The sequence below is a fragment of the Delphinus delphis genome, chromosome 8 (genome assembly GCF_949987515.2).
Source record: "Delphinus delphis chromosome 8, mDelDel1.2, whole genome shotgun sequence".
NCBI classification, from domain to species: Eukaryota; Metazoa; Chordata; class Mammalia; order Artiodactyla; family Delphinidae; genus Delphinus; species Delphinus delphis.
Genome location: NC_082690.1, coordinates 108,076,406 through 108,092,843, shown reverse-complemented (window position 1 = coordinate 108,092,843; position 16,438 = coordinate 108,076,406). Strand labels below are relative to the sequence as shown.

Below are 16,438 nucleotides of genomic sequence, written 5' to 3'. Positions count from 1 at the left end.
CCTGCGCTCTAGAGCCCACGAGCCACAACTACTGAAGCCCGCGCACCTAGAGCCCGTGCTCCACGACAAGAGAAGCCACCGCAGTGAGAAGCCCGCGCACCGCAGCGAAGAGGAGCCGCCGCTCGCCACACCTAGAGAAAGCCCGCGCGCAGCAACGAAGACCCAACGCAGCCAAAAATAAATAAATAAATACATTTTAAAAAATTGTTAAAAAAGAAAAGAACCTGGGGGTGTCCAGAGCTGTCCTTTCTTTCCTCCCTCAGCCTCTGACGTGTTCTAGACCTTACTTGTTTTGTCTGGTGCCTGTCTTCCCTCTAGAACACAAGCTCCAGGAGAGAGGGACTTTCTTTTACCAACGACTCCATCCCCAGCACCTACCGCGGTGTGGGCCTCACCCAGAGAGGATGCCCAGACATCATTTCTGAATGGGTGAAATCTGAAATTTGAACCGAGTGTTCCTGATAGCATTTGCTGCGGTTTTATTGGGTTTAATGTTTTATTGGGTTGTAGAAGGAAGAGCCGTGTTTTCATGAAATAAATCTGTGTCTTAGAAAAATATATGTGTCCGTACACAGATGACTGAATAAACAAAGTATGGTCCAGCCACACACTGGAATATTATTCAGCCTTAAAAAGGAAGAAAATTCTGACCCAGCTACAACCTGGATGAACATGAGGACATTATAGTAAGTGAAATAAGCCAGACACTAAAGGACAAATACGGTGCGATCCACTCACGGGAGGTCCCTAGAGGAGTCACATTGATAGAGACAGAAAGTAGGACGGCGGGGCCCAGAGCTGGGGAAGGGGTGGGACGTGAGTGTTTAATGGGGACAGACTGTCAGTTTTATAAGATGAAAAAGTGCTCGGGGTGGATGGTGGTGATGGTGACATAATAATGTGAACGTACTTAAACTGTAGACTTAAAAATGGTTAGGATGGTACATTTTGTTATGAGTATTTTACTGTAATCTAAAAAAGATTTTTAATTAAAAAAATTCCACACACACAAATGCAGGCGCTCCAACTGCACTCCCAGCAGCCGGCAGCCCTGGGGACCGAGGCGGGGAAACGCTGGCTGAGGGGGGACCCACGAAAGGTCCGGTTTCTTCCCTGCCGGAAGTGGACACAGGGAGGACCGCCACACACTCCTTGTTGGACAGAGGAGGGCGTGGGGTCCCAGAGGAGCAGGCGGTTGTCACTCTGGGTCTCACGGGGCAGTCAGGGTGGGGAGAACTGGCTTCTATGTGCCCCCAGCCCCCCAGCCGCACCGCCAGAACTGGGGGCCGTGGCTCCCCTGGCCTGAGGCCCTTGGGGGAAGGAAGGGCGTGTCTACAACCTGGCACCTGTACCTGGGGCCCCACACCCTCCCTGGACCAGAGCTTCTGCCTGGAGGTGCACGGCTGGGCCCCAGCTGAGAGGCGCTGGGCTGGGGAGCACGTGGTGTGTGTGTGTGTGTGTGCATCTGTGTGTGTATATCTGTGCGTATATGTGTGCATCTGTGTGTATGCGCATCTGTGTATGTGTATCTGTGTGTGCATCTGTGTGTATGCATGTGTACATGTGTGCATGTATGGTGTGCATCCGTGTGTGTGCATCTGTGTGTCTGTATGTGCATTTGTGTGTCTGCCTGTGTGCATCTGTGTGTGTAACTGTGTGTGTATCTATGTGTGCGCGTGCCCTTTCCCCGAACTCGGCGTTGCCCTGAAGAGGGTGCACGGGTGGAGGGCGCAGCACAGACACAGGCAGAGGGAGGATGCGCTCACACCTGGGTGGGTTCCCTATGACCGAAGAGCCCGGGGCCTCCTTTTACCATGATTTTCTGTCCCTGAGGCCCCCTGGCAGCCCCAGCCTCCTCCGGGCCCTGCATCCCCGACCTGTGTTACTCAAGAAGATGGCTTTGATAAACAACTCACAAGCTCTGTGACTCCGTCCCCGGCTCCAGCAGCCTCCCTGATTCAGAGCCAAGGGCTGGCAACGGTGGGTTCGGCCGGCAGCCCTGCTGTCCCCTCCCTCCAGCCACTTCCCATCGTCCCCAGGGCAGGCTCCCTGCCTTGGGTCCTCCCACAGCCGGGCTCCTACCGGTGGCACCTTCGTGGCAGAGCCTGGGGTCGGGGGCCCTTCATCTCTGGGCGGCGATGGGCTGTTGGGCTCCATGTCCTTCCCTGCAAGAGAGTGGCCGGCATGAGGACCGGGGCATGGCTGCCGGGCAGCCCCTCCGCCGCTGCCCAGTGTGTGGCAGGCGAGGCACGGGCACCGGCACGGGTGGCCTGGGCGGGGCAGGAAGCCAGCCCAGGCGGTGGCTGCGGGACCAGAGAGCTAATGAGCACCAGTCAGCGTCATGAGGGGGTGTCACCGCTGGGAGAAGCCCGGGTGCCCTGGGCGCTGGTGTGGCACACCCTCTGGGGTCTGTAAGACAGGCCCCCTGTTTTCAGTTCAGGGTACCCAGACCTCGCCTGGCTTTCCCCCACGCCCCAAATCCGCTGGCTGGAATTCCATTGCTCCCCAGTGCTGGGCCCTCGGAGGGAGGTGGCCGGACACTGTCCCCGCGCCCCTCCCAGCAGGCTTCCTCTGTAGCTCGCTTGAGGGGGTGGGGGGCGTGAGGTGTCTGGATTCGACCCTGGGGGGAGCGGCTGCCCGTGCCCGGCTCCGTTTTTTTTTTTTTAAACATCGTTATTGGAGTATAATTGCTTTACAATGGAGTATTAATTTCTGCTGTATCACAAAGTGAATCAGCTATACGTATACATACATCCCCGTATCTCCTCCCTCTTGCGTCTCCCTCCCACCCTCCCTATCCCACCCCTCTAGGTGGTCACAAAGCACCGAGCTGCTCTCCCTGTGCCGTGAGGCTGCTTCCCACTAGCTATCTGTTTTACATTTGGCAGTGTATATATGTAAATGTTACTCTCTCACTTTGTCCCAGCTTACCCTTCCCCCTCCCCGTGTCCTCAAGTCCATTCTTTACATTTGCATCTTTATTCCTGTCCTGCCCCTAGGTTCTTCAGAACCATTTTTTTTTTTTTTTTTAGATTCCATATAGCTCTGTTTGTTTTGAAGCGGGTTTCTAAAGCTCAGGTTCACGGGCAGGAAGAAGAGGCCATGGTCTCAGAGGAGGCCTGAGGCCGCCTGACGGGCCACTCCCACCAGCTCCCTGTGGCTGGTGGTTTATTGCCAGGTCCTTGCAGGAAGTGGAGAAGCAATGACTAGGGGAGAGCCATCCTGACCGGGAGGCACCAGGGGCTGGGGTGTGAGCAGAGCAAGGCCGACGCCCTCCCTCCCCAACCCGGACAGCACAGAGAGGGAAAGGGACCTGCCTGAGGCCACACAGCTGGGCTTCAAAGCTGAGGAGGGCCCAGGCTTGGCTGTCCCCACCCATGGCCCACGTGCCAGGTGACCGGGTTCCCATGTGGACGCTGACCTGGACCCAGAGAGTCGAGCTCATTCTCTCCACCCAAGAGCAGGTTGCGGCTGAGTTTCCGGGGGTCGACTTTCTGAGGGGTGGAGGAGGGCGGACACAGTGAGAAGCGTCGTCGCAGAAAGGCCTCCTCCTTCATGGCGTGGGCACTGGGGGGCTTCTGGAAGGAAGGAGGGGAGAGTACTGGTCACGCCTCACGCCGAGGCTGGGGCAGCCTGGGGCCTGGAGGGGGTATCCTCCACCCGCCCTGGCAAGGGGACCAGAGACCCGCCAGAGAGCCAGGGCCGAGTGGTCGGGGCCACCGTGTCTTACAGTCAGGTCCCCACTCAGGGGACGTCTCAGAAATGGGACGAGGGCCCGAGGGGCCTGCGGGTCACCCAGGGAAGGCTTCACGGCCAAGCTCAGGCTTTCCAGGGCCCATGGCAGAGGCCAGGCCCCGACCGGCCCCGCGGGAAGTTTGGCTGCCATAGCTGTGGCAGGACCCCCTGCCCCCCAGGCCCGGCACTAAGTCGGCTCTGGAGGACCTTGGACACGGTGAAGTGGAGCTGAGGTGGGCCCCTGACCCATGCCGGGCCACCAGACTTCCCCCGCTAGGGGATGGAGCTCCGTGGTGGGAAGACAGCGACTGGTGCACGCAGGGGAGGGGGCCAAGGGCTGCCCAGACAGGTGGCCACAGAGCCCCCGGGGGAGCTGGCATGGGGCTGGGGCCGTCCCTGAACCTGGCCTGCCCATCCCACCTAAGGGCGCCTCGAGACCCCGCCTCCTGCCCTCCCCGGCTTCAGCTCCCGGCTGGGTTTCTGATCCCTGCACCCAAAGCGCCTTAACTCGGAGAGGCAGTGCAGGCGTGCTTACGGTGAGGTGCACCCGAACCCACGCTCCACCCAAGACATCACCTTCCTGCCCCACGGCACTGCCCAAACCAGCGTCCGGTCCCAAAGGAAGCAGCGGCCCCCGGGGAGCCCGACGGCCAGTCCTTCAGGTGCCTGCCGCGCCCTCCCAAGCCCTGCCGCTGCCCCGGTCTGCCCAGATCAGGAAAGAGGCAGCTCCCTCTGTCTCCTGCCCCCTCGCAGCCCCGCCCTGCGTGGGGCTGGGGCAAGCAGTTCCCAGTGCACGGCACCCCGCCACCGACGTCGGCCCATTTTATGGATGCGAAAATCATGGCTCCAAGAGCTGATGGCCTCGCCTTGTGGTCACGGCCTGGCCGATGTTGGCAGAGCAGGAACTCCGGCTCGGAATCCTGGGTTCTTTCCACTCCCTGAGGACGAGCTGCGTAAAGGCCCAGTGACCGATTTCTAAAGGCCCAGGGGTGCCTCCTGCCGCCTCCCGGGTGGGCCGGTGGCCTCCTGCCAAGCCCAGGACAAAGTTCCCGCTTTCTCCCCTGGCCCTGGGCCTTCCTGGGCAGGGCAGCAGAAACACAGAGCCTTTCCTGCTGTGACAGGTGGGCGAGTGGACCCGGGCAGGGCTTCAGGAGTAGGCAGGGTGGCCCAGGGTTCCGTCGGCAGCCCCGGAAACTCCTCTGTGTTCCCTGCCCAGGGGTCAGAGTGGGGGGGCTCCAAGGCTGCAGTGGGCCCAGGGGCCCCACCCTTCCTAATCACTACCGTGTCACCTGGCTAAGCTTGTCACCTCTGCCATTTCACAGAGGGGGAAACTGGTTTCAGAGAGGTTGGGATTTGGGGCCCCAGGTCGCACAGTTGTTCATTGGCAATGGCTGTGTTTGAGTCAAGTAGGCTGACTCTCAATCCTGGCCCGAGTCCCCCCCTCTCACCAGTTCAGCTTAGCTTCTAGCAAAACCACTGTGGGGAGGAGCGGGCGGGAGTCTGGAAGCCCAGCCCCTGCTTGCAGAGTCTCAGTGCTCGCTCACTGACTCCCCAGGCGTGTCTCAGGCCAGGGAGCCAGCACCTGAGAGGAGTCCGCCGCGTCTTCCTCATGTAGCTGAGATCTTCCAAGCACCTGGCTGGCAGCCGCGGTGAGTCAGACCCGCTCCTGCCCTGGAGGCCCCAGGACGCGTGAGGAGGGATGACACAGGTAGGCCTTCCTCACCTGGAGCTGCATGTCTCTTAGGGGTTGAGTCTTGCAAACTTGGGGCAGGGAGAGGGGCTCCTGCCCACACATCTCAGCTCCCCCATCTGGCCATGCACCCCGGCTCTACCAGGGCAGGGTGGGGAGGGCACAGAGGTCACTGGCTGCCTTTCTCCTCCCCCAGCACAGCTAACCACCAGCGGCCAGTGGGACTCATTAGTCTGTGAGCCCCACCATCTGCTCATATATACCATCCTCCGTTCCACCTTCCCTCCCTCCTTTCCATCCATCCATCCATCCAGCTAGCCAGCCACCCATCTTCCCACCTGCCTATCTGTCCATCCATCTAACCGCCTAGCCACCCATCCATCCATCCAAACATCCAATCATTTAACCATCCATCGATCCATCGATCCATCCGTCCAAACTCTCTCCCCTCCCTCCTCCGTGAATCTCTCTTCTCAGAAGAGCAGCCTGATTTCCCTTCCCCCCTTCCTTCCTATTTGCCCAATAATCAGGTACATCAGAGGTGACATCCAAATGGCTGAACAGCTGGTCCAGAACAGACCCCCACAGATCCGAGTGCAGTGCCGGCGGGCACCCATGGATACCCCCTCTGTGTCCTGACACCCCAGAGCAGGCACGGGTCCCCAAAGGCCCCCCTCTGACCCACTCGGACAGCGAGGTGGCCCCTCTCCTTCGGCAAGGCCTCAGGGTGTACACGCAGCCCCTCGGCCTTCCCAATGCCCACCCCTGGCTGCTGTCTCTGATCTCGTTTGGGGTCAAGGAGGGAGAGATGCTGCTTCGTTCATTTCAGAGCTAAATCCAGGGCCCCTCTCGCCAGAGGCTCCACACTGTGTTTAGAACACAGTCCGGCCTCTGTCTCCTTGTCCCTGTTTTCCAGGCCGTCAGGACCCCTGCCCGCTCCTCCCACCTCATTCCCTGCCTGGCTCTGTCACCCACTTGCCCCAGACACACTGGCCCCCGTTATGTTCCTTGAACACGCTAAGCCAGTGCCCACTGGGGCCTCTGCTCTGACGTCCCCCGCCACCGAACGCCCTCGCCCACATCTCCGTCCGTCCGTGTGGCTGGGTCCTTCTCAAATTCCACTCTCCGCTCAAATGTCCCTTCCCAGAAGGTTGCCACCCCTCTGTCTCGCACAATGCCACATCCCCGTGGAACAGTCCAAGTCGCTGGACCGTTGCTCCTACATGCCTTCTTCTGTGTCAACTTTCTTCCACCCCAGGATGCAAGTTCCAGGAAAGGGGACAGCACTGTCCCTCCCGTTTGCTGAGTCTCCCCAGGGCCGGGAGCAGGGACTTGCAGTGGGCGTGGGCGCCACTCCGCTCCAGGGCTTGGGGACCCCAGAGCCTGGGGTGAATGAAGGCAGCGGAGCAAACGCCCCTGGGCTTCGTCCCTCCTCTGCGGGTTAGGGGAGGAACCTCTGGCCAGCGTCAGCTTGGGGGCCGATTTTCACGGTAACCCTGGTGAGGTTCCTGTCCCAGGCCTCCTGCCATGCCTGGTGCGGCCGAGGACTGAGGCCCTGCCCTCCAGGCACTGGCAGGAGGCAGGAGGAATCCGGCACCTGGCGGGTCTGCGGACCCTTGGAGGCTCCAAGCTGGGAGGACCGTCAGCCCGATGCTGGGCTGACCATGACCTTGTCTGCTGCTCTGCACCTCACAGGGAAAGCTGAAGGCTCGTAGCCCAGGGAGCACAGACCCGTGAGGATGGGAGCCAGTCCATGAGGATGGAGAGAGGAGGGAGGGAGGCGGATGAGGAAGTAGACTCCCAGGCTGAGCCAGCAACCAGGGACCACACCCGCGGCGGGCAGCTATCTCCCTCTGTCCTGGCCTGGGCTCCAGCTGCCCAAGGGCTCAGGGCACGCTGTCTCTGGGCCCAGCCCTGGGCCCTTGGAGCCTGGATTCTGCCCGCCTGAGACATCTCGGGCCACCATGTGCCTTGCCCTCACTGGCCTCCCCAACCTCTGACGGCTGGCCTGTACCCCGACCACAGTAACAGCCCTCCGTTACCCTTGGTTACTGGGGCTCCGTTACACTTGGTTACTGGGGTGACGCTTGCCCGTACACAGCTCGCCCTCGGCCTACAGTTGCCTGAATTCTTCCCCCGCTGCCATAAATGAGGCTGCCGTGGCTTCACCTGGCCCTCGTTATTATGAAGTCCAGGTGTCTGAGGGGACACCGTAGGGTCTGGAGGAAGGAGCCCAAGGGCACCCTGACACGGTGAGACGGCCCCCGACACAGCACGTGAGGGGCCCTGGCATCCCTGTGCGGGAGCCTCGGGTGTTTCAGCAAGAGGGGGCCCCCAGCCCAGAGGCCCCCGGGCCCCCTAAGGGGGAGCTCAGGAATCGGGAGGAGGGGCGGCGGCTGGGGAGAAGGTCTGTGGCCTGGGACTGCCCAGCCCTGGCCAAGCCTCGGGGGAGGGCTTTGCAGGCCTGAGCTCAGCAGGGAAGCCGCTGCAGCCCCTGCTCAGACCCAAGACCAAGCCAGCCCCGGGGCTTGGGAAGGCGTGGCGGCGGTGCCCACGCTGACCCGCAGGGTTGAGGGCGCAGGTGTGGTCAGCTTCCTGCAGGCCCTGGCAGTGGTGGTACCTCTGGGGGACGGCGGGCTGTGGTTTGCTGCCGGAGCCCTCGCGGCCCACCCAGCAAGCAGGAATCCCAGCCCTGGAGGCACACGTGCCCCTGGGGACAAGCCCCCCGCCCCTGGGACCGCCAGGTTTGTCCGTCTGAGCAAGCTCCTTCCCATGGAGGCAGGCGTCTAGGCGGGCCCACCCCTTGGCCCGAGAAGCTCCAGGACAGGCAGGGCTGGCCTCCCACCACTCCTCCTCCCGGCTGGTCCCCGCAGAGGGAAGGAACCCTGACCCTAGCCCTCTCGGGGGCAGCACGTCTGCCCGTCTTGGGGCCCGAGGCACACACCCCTCGTGTCTTAGTTCAGTCCATGCGTTAACTCCCCGCCGGGCTGGGCTTCCGCCGTGGGGCACATCCCAGCTGATTCCTCGACTGCCTGAACCCCTGGGTACCCACTCAGGCCGGGCACCCGTAGGGCCGATGCAGCATTTCCAGAATGAATCAGCTCACGCTGGCAAGGGGGCTTGCGAGGGGTCAGGGCTGTCGCGGGTCCAGGGAGTAGCCCTGGGGGCCCAGAGCAAGGAGGGCAGGGGCCCCTCCTGCAGCCCTGCTCTGGGCAAGGTAGTGGCTGTCCAGGCATCCAGGGATGGACCCGCCTCCCCGGCGTCCTCTGCGTCCCAGCAGCCTCCTTGCAGCCTGCCCCAGACTCCTGTGCCCCGCCTGCACCCCAAGGATGCAGAAGGCCCGGGCTGATGGGCGCCATGGGGGCCTCGAGTGAAACATCACTGCCAGGAGCCATCAGGGTCCTGCAGCCGCAGGCGGGACGTATCCACGGGTGGTGTCTGGGTGCAGCCCTGCCCGGCAGCAGGGGCCGGACAAGCTGAACTTCAAGCTCTACCCCGGCTCAGGAGTCTTCCTGTCAACCGCAGGAGCCTCCTGGTCTGCTTCCTTAGGGCTCCCCACTTCCTCCTGCCCCACTGCCACTCCCGGGCCACCTGGGAGATGAGGGGGACAGATAAGGGAGCCCAGGACGGGAGGCAGCTCCGACTTCCGGCTTGGCCGCCCTCACCCCGCACGGCCTGAGCTGGCTCCTCGGCTTCCGTTTCCCTTCTGGGGCACGAGGGCCCCCCAGCGTCGGGGGCAGACGGGTCCCACGTGGTGCTGGCCCAGAGTAGACGGGGTATAGGTCAGGCTCGGCCCCGCCCGGGCCAGCCCCATGTCCCTGAGCTCCAGCACTTGCTCGGGCACCTGGTAGGTGACAAGCTCTCTGTCCCTAAACAAGGCCGCCTGGCCAACATCAAGGCCTGGAGAGCTGCACAGAGCCCACCCTGCCCCACCTGGGTGCCTGCACCCTGCCCCTCCCCTCCCCCACTGGAAGCTGCCTTCCGAGCAGTTATTTGCCTCTAAACACTGTCCCCTCCCTCCACCACCAGAGGCCCACCTTCGGGCCAGAACAATGTGATCTTTGTAAGGAAAGGTCTTCTGTGCCTTATCTGCGAGCACAGACAGGATGCCCAGCCCGCTTATCTGGGGCCAGAATCCGCGGAGCCGCCTGCAGCTCTCGGTGGGAAGGGCTGAGGCTCTGAGAAGGAATCCAACAGAATCTTGGACTCACTTCGCATCCCACCTGCAGGCGCGGAGGTGGGGGGGACAATTCTGAGCCTGGGAAAAGGTCCAGTCCTGCCTGTGGGACTGGCTGTGTGGCCTCAGCTGGCCATGCTCGTCTCTGAGCCCCTATTTGTAAAGGGGGGTTCCTCTGAGTGGGGGTGGCAAAGTCCCCTGCAGAGGCCGAGACGGTGAACCCAGTGTGAGTTCCTGGCTGCCTGGTTAGCTTTCTCACCAGTGGCTGAGTGTCACAACTGGCCTAACTGTGCTAGAGGGCAGGAGGGCAAGAGTTCCTGGGCAGGGGAGGTGCGGCTCGGGCCACGGGGGGCTCCTCTGTTAATTGGTGGGTGCAGGAGTAGCAGGCGCTGGCAGCCCGGCCACCGCCAACATGCCTGCGCTCACAGCGCACTCACTTCTGCTTGAACAAAACGGATCGTAAAAGGCGAGGGGAAAAATGCTCTGAAATCACAGATAAGCTCAGGGATGAAGCCTCGTGAACCCACCCGCTTGGCTCTCTGTCTGCACACCCAGTGGACAGGTCAGCAGATCCCAGGGAAGGACAGCAGCCATCAGTTAAAGGACAGCAGCCATCATGTCAACACCACACGTTTGCCTTCCAGACACTTGCTAAGGTCCCAAGGCTAGTGGCCATGAAGTCCCTGCCAGGAGGCCCCTCATGAGGGTCCAGAAACATGTCCCGGCTACCGTCCCCCAGCTGGACCTGGCATCTGGGCTCAAACTGGGCAGCCTGAGCAGCCCCCATGGGAGCAGCGGCCCCTTCAGCGCACTGTGGCCTGTGGGCGCATCCCTGACGGGTCCAGACCGGTGTTCAGAACTTCGGACCTGTGCTGTGGACCCCTGTCGCGTCCCGGGCCCTTTCATAGGTATTACTCCACCTGATGTGATTCTGATGATATCGGAGAGGTGAGGGGAGCAGATCTCATTTTTAAGAGGCCCCGAGAGCAGAAAAGACCAGCCTGAGGTCCAGTGGCTTGAACCGTGCCCGGGTCCCCGCGAGGTGGCAGAGCTTTACGCCCCCAGTCCCCGTGCACCTTGAAGATGGCTGAGGGCAGGGGCAGAAAGGAAGCGGGGTACAGGATCCTGGGGGAGGTGGTGGGAGCCGGGTCTCCCCCAGAGAGACAGCTCCCAGACAGGCCACCTCGGGGTGCCTGAGCCCTGCGGAGAGGGGCAGGAAGCGGCCTGCCCTGCTCGAGGCCTTGCCTGGGTGTTCTCGGCTGACTCAGCCAGATCACATGGCCGCGGGTAGGGCCAGGCCCTGGCGCCCGCCCACCTGGCTTCCTGACCGACACGGGGCCAACTGGCACACTCAGTACCACGATCGGCTGGCCTGGGCACCGCCCACTTGCCACTTCCTCTGCATCAGGCCACTGCCGCCCAGTTCTGGGAAGCCCGGGCCACTGTGGCCTGATCGGATGTGGTCCCCGCTGCAGGCCTGACCCCACCCTGTCCTACCCAGACCCTGCCCGCCCACCTGTCCCAAATGAGAGTTTGAGTTTCTGATGCAAACTGCATCCTGGTCGCAGTGCTCTGGGACGGGGAGGGGGCGGTGAGAGGACGGGTGCTGTGCAACCAGGCGGGAGTGCAGGGCAGCGGGGAGGACGACGGGGAGGGGAGGCAGGAGCCCCCCAGGAGAGGGGCTTGCCGAGGGTCAAGGGTCGGGGCTGCCCACCCTCAGGTCCAGCATCTGAACCAGGCAGCTGGATCTGGGCCCCCGGGGTGACCTCACGCCCGAGGCACTGCCCGTGCCGCGGGGCTGGCTGCTGACATGAAGTCCTCCGCACACTGCGGGGCTCTCCCAGGGGTGCTGATGTCTCCCGGACATCCCCTGTGGCCTGGCTCTCCCAGCGGGGCTTCTGCTCTGCGTGCCCCCTCCCCCGGGAGACACCCCCCAGGCCGCTGCCTGCCTGGGTGGTGGTGGCTGACGGACAGCAGTTAGGCGGCTGCCCTGGGGGTCACTCGGCCACAGATGGCCACCCGCCCATCTTCCCTCATTGCAGGGCCGAGCCTGGGAGGGAAATTCCAATAAGAAATTCCAATAAGAAAAGGAGAACAAAGTGGGCCAGGGGCTGCTGTGGCCCAGCCTCCCTCCCAGCAGGCAGGGAGGGGCATGGAGGGGGTTGGGAGAAGAGGGGAAGTGGTGGGTCATCGCCGACCCTGAGAGGATTCTGGGGGCTCGAGTGAGCCTGCACTCTCCTCCAGACCCCTCCAGCCTCAGTCTCTCCCCCTGCCCACCCGTGCTCCCCCCATGGGACCTTCCGCAGCTGCTCCTGTCCTGGTGGCCCTGGGGCGGGCGCTGAGAGGGCCTGAAAACTAGGTAGGTAGGAGCCGCGGCCCCTGGAGGCGCAGTCGTCCAGTAAACAGAAGGAGACAGGCCAGGAGGGCTGCCAGCGGATGGGTGGGGCCGAAGCCTGCTGGGGGTCCCCGGAGGGGGGCACTGGCCCTCGGCGGTGCAGGGCGGGAATGGGCACAGCCAGGGCTCTACCTCAGGGCATCTCTGTCAAGGATCTCCCTCCGCAGGGGAGAATCTGGCCCAGGTTCCCTAAGCAACACCCACCATCTCGGACTGTGTTAACCCAGAGTGAGGCCCCCAGAAAAAGGGAGGGGATGATTCCAGCGGGCCCTCCTTGGTCAGACTGCTGGGCTCTGCCCTGCGCGTCTCAGCAAGGGGTGGCCCAAAGGGATGCTCTGTGAAGGGCCAGGGCCGTGCCACCGGGGAGCGGTGCCACCTGGGAAGGGCACACACAGCCCAGCTCTCCTCTGTGTCCCTCGGGTGATCGATGGTGTGAGCTCCAGGCAGGGCCGGGCTCATGCGGGGCTCAGACAACCGCCCTCTGGGGAAGGGGAGTTGCGGCGCCCACAGCCCAGGAAAAGGCAGAGCGTGTGCGGAGGCGGGGGGGCTCCTGAAAGCACCTAGAAGCTCCCTAAGAGACTCAGCAATGTGGCCCCCCAACTTGGGTGGGGGGCCCCCGCCCCCGAAAAGGCTCAGGTCTCCCACAGAGGTCATGGTGGTGGGATCCAGAGGTGTGGGTGCAGCAAAGTCTTCCTCTCCCCCAGCCCCTGCCCGTGCCCCAGCCCTGCAGCGTCCCTGGAATTGGGTCGGGCGCCCCTCATCCAACACCTTGGCCACACCTGAGCAGGCATCACTGTAGCTCCTGCAGGGAGGTGGCCGCCCCGCCTGCTGGCTGAGAACGCTGAAGCACGGCGCGGCAGGGCGCCCCCAAACCTGCTCAGGACCCCACACGAACACCAGGATCTCAGCCTCATCGGGTGGGGGAGTGCAGCCTCCGTCTCCTCCTTCCTACCCCAGCCCGGCTGACCCGGGCCGGTTCTGAGTGCGGAGAAACCCTGCCTCTTGCCAAGAAGAGGCGCCCTCACTCACGTGCCACCTTCACAGGCTCGCTGGTGGGTCACCTTAAATGCCAGCCAGCCTGGCCCCCGGCTGCTCAGCGCTGGGTCGGGGGTGCACGCTGGCTCGCTCAGGGGAGATGAGGGCCTGATCTCGCAGGACCCACTCTCAGCAGCCCCTGGTCCTGTGCTCTTGGGTGCGTGAGGTCCACGGAAATCCAATGCCTGCTTTTCCCACAAGTCGTGCAAAGCACACCCCAGCCGGACTGTGCCCAAGGCTGGTTCTGGGACATCGACAGAGCGTAATCCCCGCACGGTGTCCACCAGCTCGGCCTGGCCTCGGGGCCCTCCCCCACCAGAGAGAGGGGCACCGAGGACCCAGAAAGCCTGGACCCCCGGGGACGGGCAACGTCTCCCCACCCACCATGCTGTACAGCATCGAGCCGGAGACTGGGGGCCTGGCTGGGGCGTCCAGGCTCCCTGATGCCCAGGCTCGCGGCAGCCCAGGGTTGGCTGTGGGCACCTCATTTCTGAGACCAAGGAGGTCACAAGGAGGGCACCTGGTTAATTTTATGCATCCACTTGACTGGGCCACATGGGGGCTCAGACATTTGGTCAAGCACGATCCTGGGTGTGTCTGGGAAGGTGTTTCTGGATGAGGCTGAGCCTCCGCATCGGTGGACTCGGTGGAGCACGTGGCTCCCCGCGCTGCGGCTCCCCGCGGTGTGGGCGGGGCGGGCCTTGTCCAATCACTTGAAGGCTTAAGTAGCACCGAAGGCTGAGCCCCCCCGACTAAGGGCATTTCTCCTGCCTGATGCCTTCGGACCGGGGTGTTGGATTTTTTCTGCCTTCAGACCTGAACTGAAGCATCCGCTCGTTTCCTCGGTCTCGAGTCCGCTGGCGTTTGGAGCGGAACTAAACCACCAGTGCCCCCGGGTCTCCAGCTTGCGACCACCCGCAGATCTTCAGGCTGTGCAGCCTGCGTGACGGTACGAACCGATTCCTTTTTTTTTTTTTCTTTTGCGGTACGCGGGCCTCTCACTGTCGTGGCCTCTCCCGCTGTGGAGCACAGGCTCCGGACGTGCAGGCTCAGCGGCCATGGCTCACGGGCCCAGCCGCTCCGCGGCACGTGGGATCTTCCCGGACCGGGGCACGAACCCGTGTCCCCTGCATCGGCAGGCAGACTCTCAACCACTGCGCCACCAGGGAAGCCCCGAACCAATTCCTTATCATAAGTCTCTTTCTCTCTCTCTCTCTATATATACGTGTTTATTACGTATAGATTATACGTCTACAGATACATACACCAGAGAACCCTGACCGACACACCCGGACGTCAGGCTGCCCTCTCCTCCTGCTATGATCACTGACAACACGGCACAGGGGCCCGTGATAAGAGCACAGGTGTAGCCGGCGGGGAGGCAGCACCATGGGGTGGGGAGACCAGCCACGCACCTACTCAGTGCCTCGGTTTCCTCGTCTGTAACAGGCTGATGGCAGCACCCGTCGTAGGGTTATCGTGGAGTCGAGGCTCACAGCGGGTTTAGAGCAGCAGCACCAACAAACGTGAAGTACTACCGTTTGCAGCACCGAGTCCTGAAGAGACAAGCCTGGCGTCAGGAGTGCAGCGATGGCCGGGGCCGGGGAAGGCTTGGCGTGCGGCTGGATGAAGACAGCACAGGCCCCTTTCCGGGGAGCCGTCCATGGGGAAACCAAAGCCCTCTGGGGGACTGAGGCTGAGAGGTGGGCTCCCGACAGAGCTGGGAAGACACCGCCACGGGGCCACGGAACACAAATGTGAGGGTCAGCGTGCACGCGTGGGCCCGTGGCCGGCTTCTCAGCCGGTTTGCTTGCTGGCCCCGGGGATCCGGGCGGGCAGACGCCGTGCAGTAATTATACTCCAGTCTTGTCCCAAACCAGCCTCGGCCACACTGCAGGTGGAAAACACTTTGCACAACGTGTGGGAAAACCGAGCACGTGATCTCAGGGAAGCGGACCCGCCTCCCTGCTCCCCACACTCCATAGGACGTGCAGCCCGGCACGCGGCTGCCAGCCCTTTATTTGGTGTCGACGTTGTAGCCCCCGGAGGGCTGAGACAGAGAAGCGTGATCACAGTCTGGGTTAAAATAACTGAACTTATGCCAAGAACCAACTATTTACAACACACACTGTAACTCACAGGGAGAAAACAAACTTATGGTCACCAAAGGGGAAAGGGGGGGGGAGGGATAAATTAGGAATTTGGGATTAACAGATACACACCACTCTGTATAAAACAGAGAACCAACAAGGTCCTACTGCACAGCACGGGGAACTCCACTCAATATCTTGCAATAACCTATAGCACAAAAGAGTCTGAAAAAGAGTATATATGTGTATAACTGAATCACTTTGCTGTACACCTGAAACTAACACAACATTGTAAATCAACTATACTTCAATTTAAAAAGACAGTCTGAAATTTACAAAAAAAACAAACAACACTTGCTATAGAAGCCACGGGCCACCTGGCTTAACATACAATTCTATTGCTTCCTCTTTAATGCCCAGCTGGCTTCGGACTCCACAAAACCCCTCCCTGGCCTCGTCTGAGTGGAGGGTGAAACCTCCTTTCCTAACTGTTCCCCCCGAATCTCTCCTCTGAAGGAAACGAGCTCCAGATCCAGGGCCGGGGCCCCCTCTCTGCCCCAGATGCAGTGGAGCATCCTTGGGCCGCCCCCTCTGCTCCTCGAGGCCGGAGGGGGAAACAGAGCCTCATTGGGAATGACCTGTCTCTCGGCACCCTTAAGAGCCTTGGTCCCATTCCTGTGCACCCAACCTGCTCGCTTAGGGGAAACCGCTTCCCCTTGAGCCTTCAGACAAGCGGGTTCCCCGCCCACGGGGAGCCCCGGGGGACTCACTGAGTGGGACTCACCGCCCCTGTCATGACTGCTCCTGGCGAGGACGGGACGTGGCTCTCATGACCCAAGTACCAGAAGGCGAAGACCCCGGGCTCCCTGCTCACCTGGGAATGGCCGGCACCCAGCTCCCTCCAGGAGCATCTGCACTGGGGGAGGACATGGACCCCCGACACCCTCCCACCCAGCACTGGGCCAGTGGGGTTTCCAGTAGGGCTGGAGCTCATTCTTACATAGCCCTGGGGTGCAGGGCTCACCGAGGTTTCCAGGAGTTGGGTTCTGGGGGGGTTCGTCATAACTTGAGTGCGTGGAGAGGGCAGGAGGGGGCCCAGCTTCTCTGACGTCCAGGGCAAATCCTTGCATAAACTGAAAACTCCCTCTTGCTGGACGGTCCCAGTCCTCAGACAGTGGCAGCTCCCCCCGGGGCGCACGCCCCCCTGCATCGCATCCTGCAGGGCACTGAAGGAGTCAGCAGGTGGGCGGCGGGCACCATGCCCCTCCTCCCCTCCTGCCGGCCTCCCACCCTGTCCAGGGGCTGGGAGGATCCTA

General features: G+C 62.1%; 1 protein-coding gene across 3 annotated transcripts in view; it reads right to left on the bottom strand.

The window, feature by feature from the left end:
• OSBPL5 (oxysterol binding protein like 5) overlaps positions 1 to 16,438 on the bottom strand; it is a 64,619-nt gene that overhangs the window by 23,591 nt on the left and 24,590 nt on the right. The window contains exons 2-3 of one of the 3 annotated variants that reach the window (XM_060019477.1): positions 3,422 to 3,578; positions 2,083 to 2,165 (exon numbers count right to left, since the gene is read on the bottom strand). In XM_060019477.1, coding sequence (XP_059875460.1) covers positions 2,083 to 2,165; positions 3,422 to 3,557 — 219 coding nt within the window. In that variant the 5' untranslated portion in view covers positions 3,558 to 3,578. Of the gene's footprint in view, positions 1 to 2,082; positions 2,166 to 3,421; positions 3,579 to 16,438 lie in introns of those variants that run through there. The other 2 variants (XM_060019478.1, XM_060019479.1) reach the window with 2 other exon arrangements.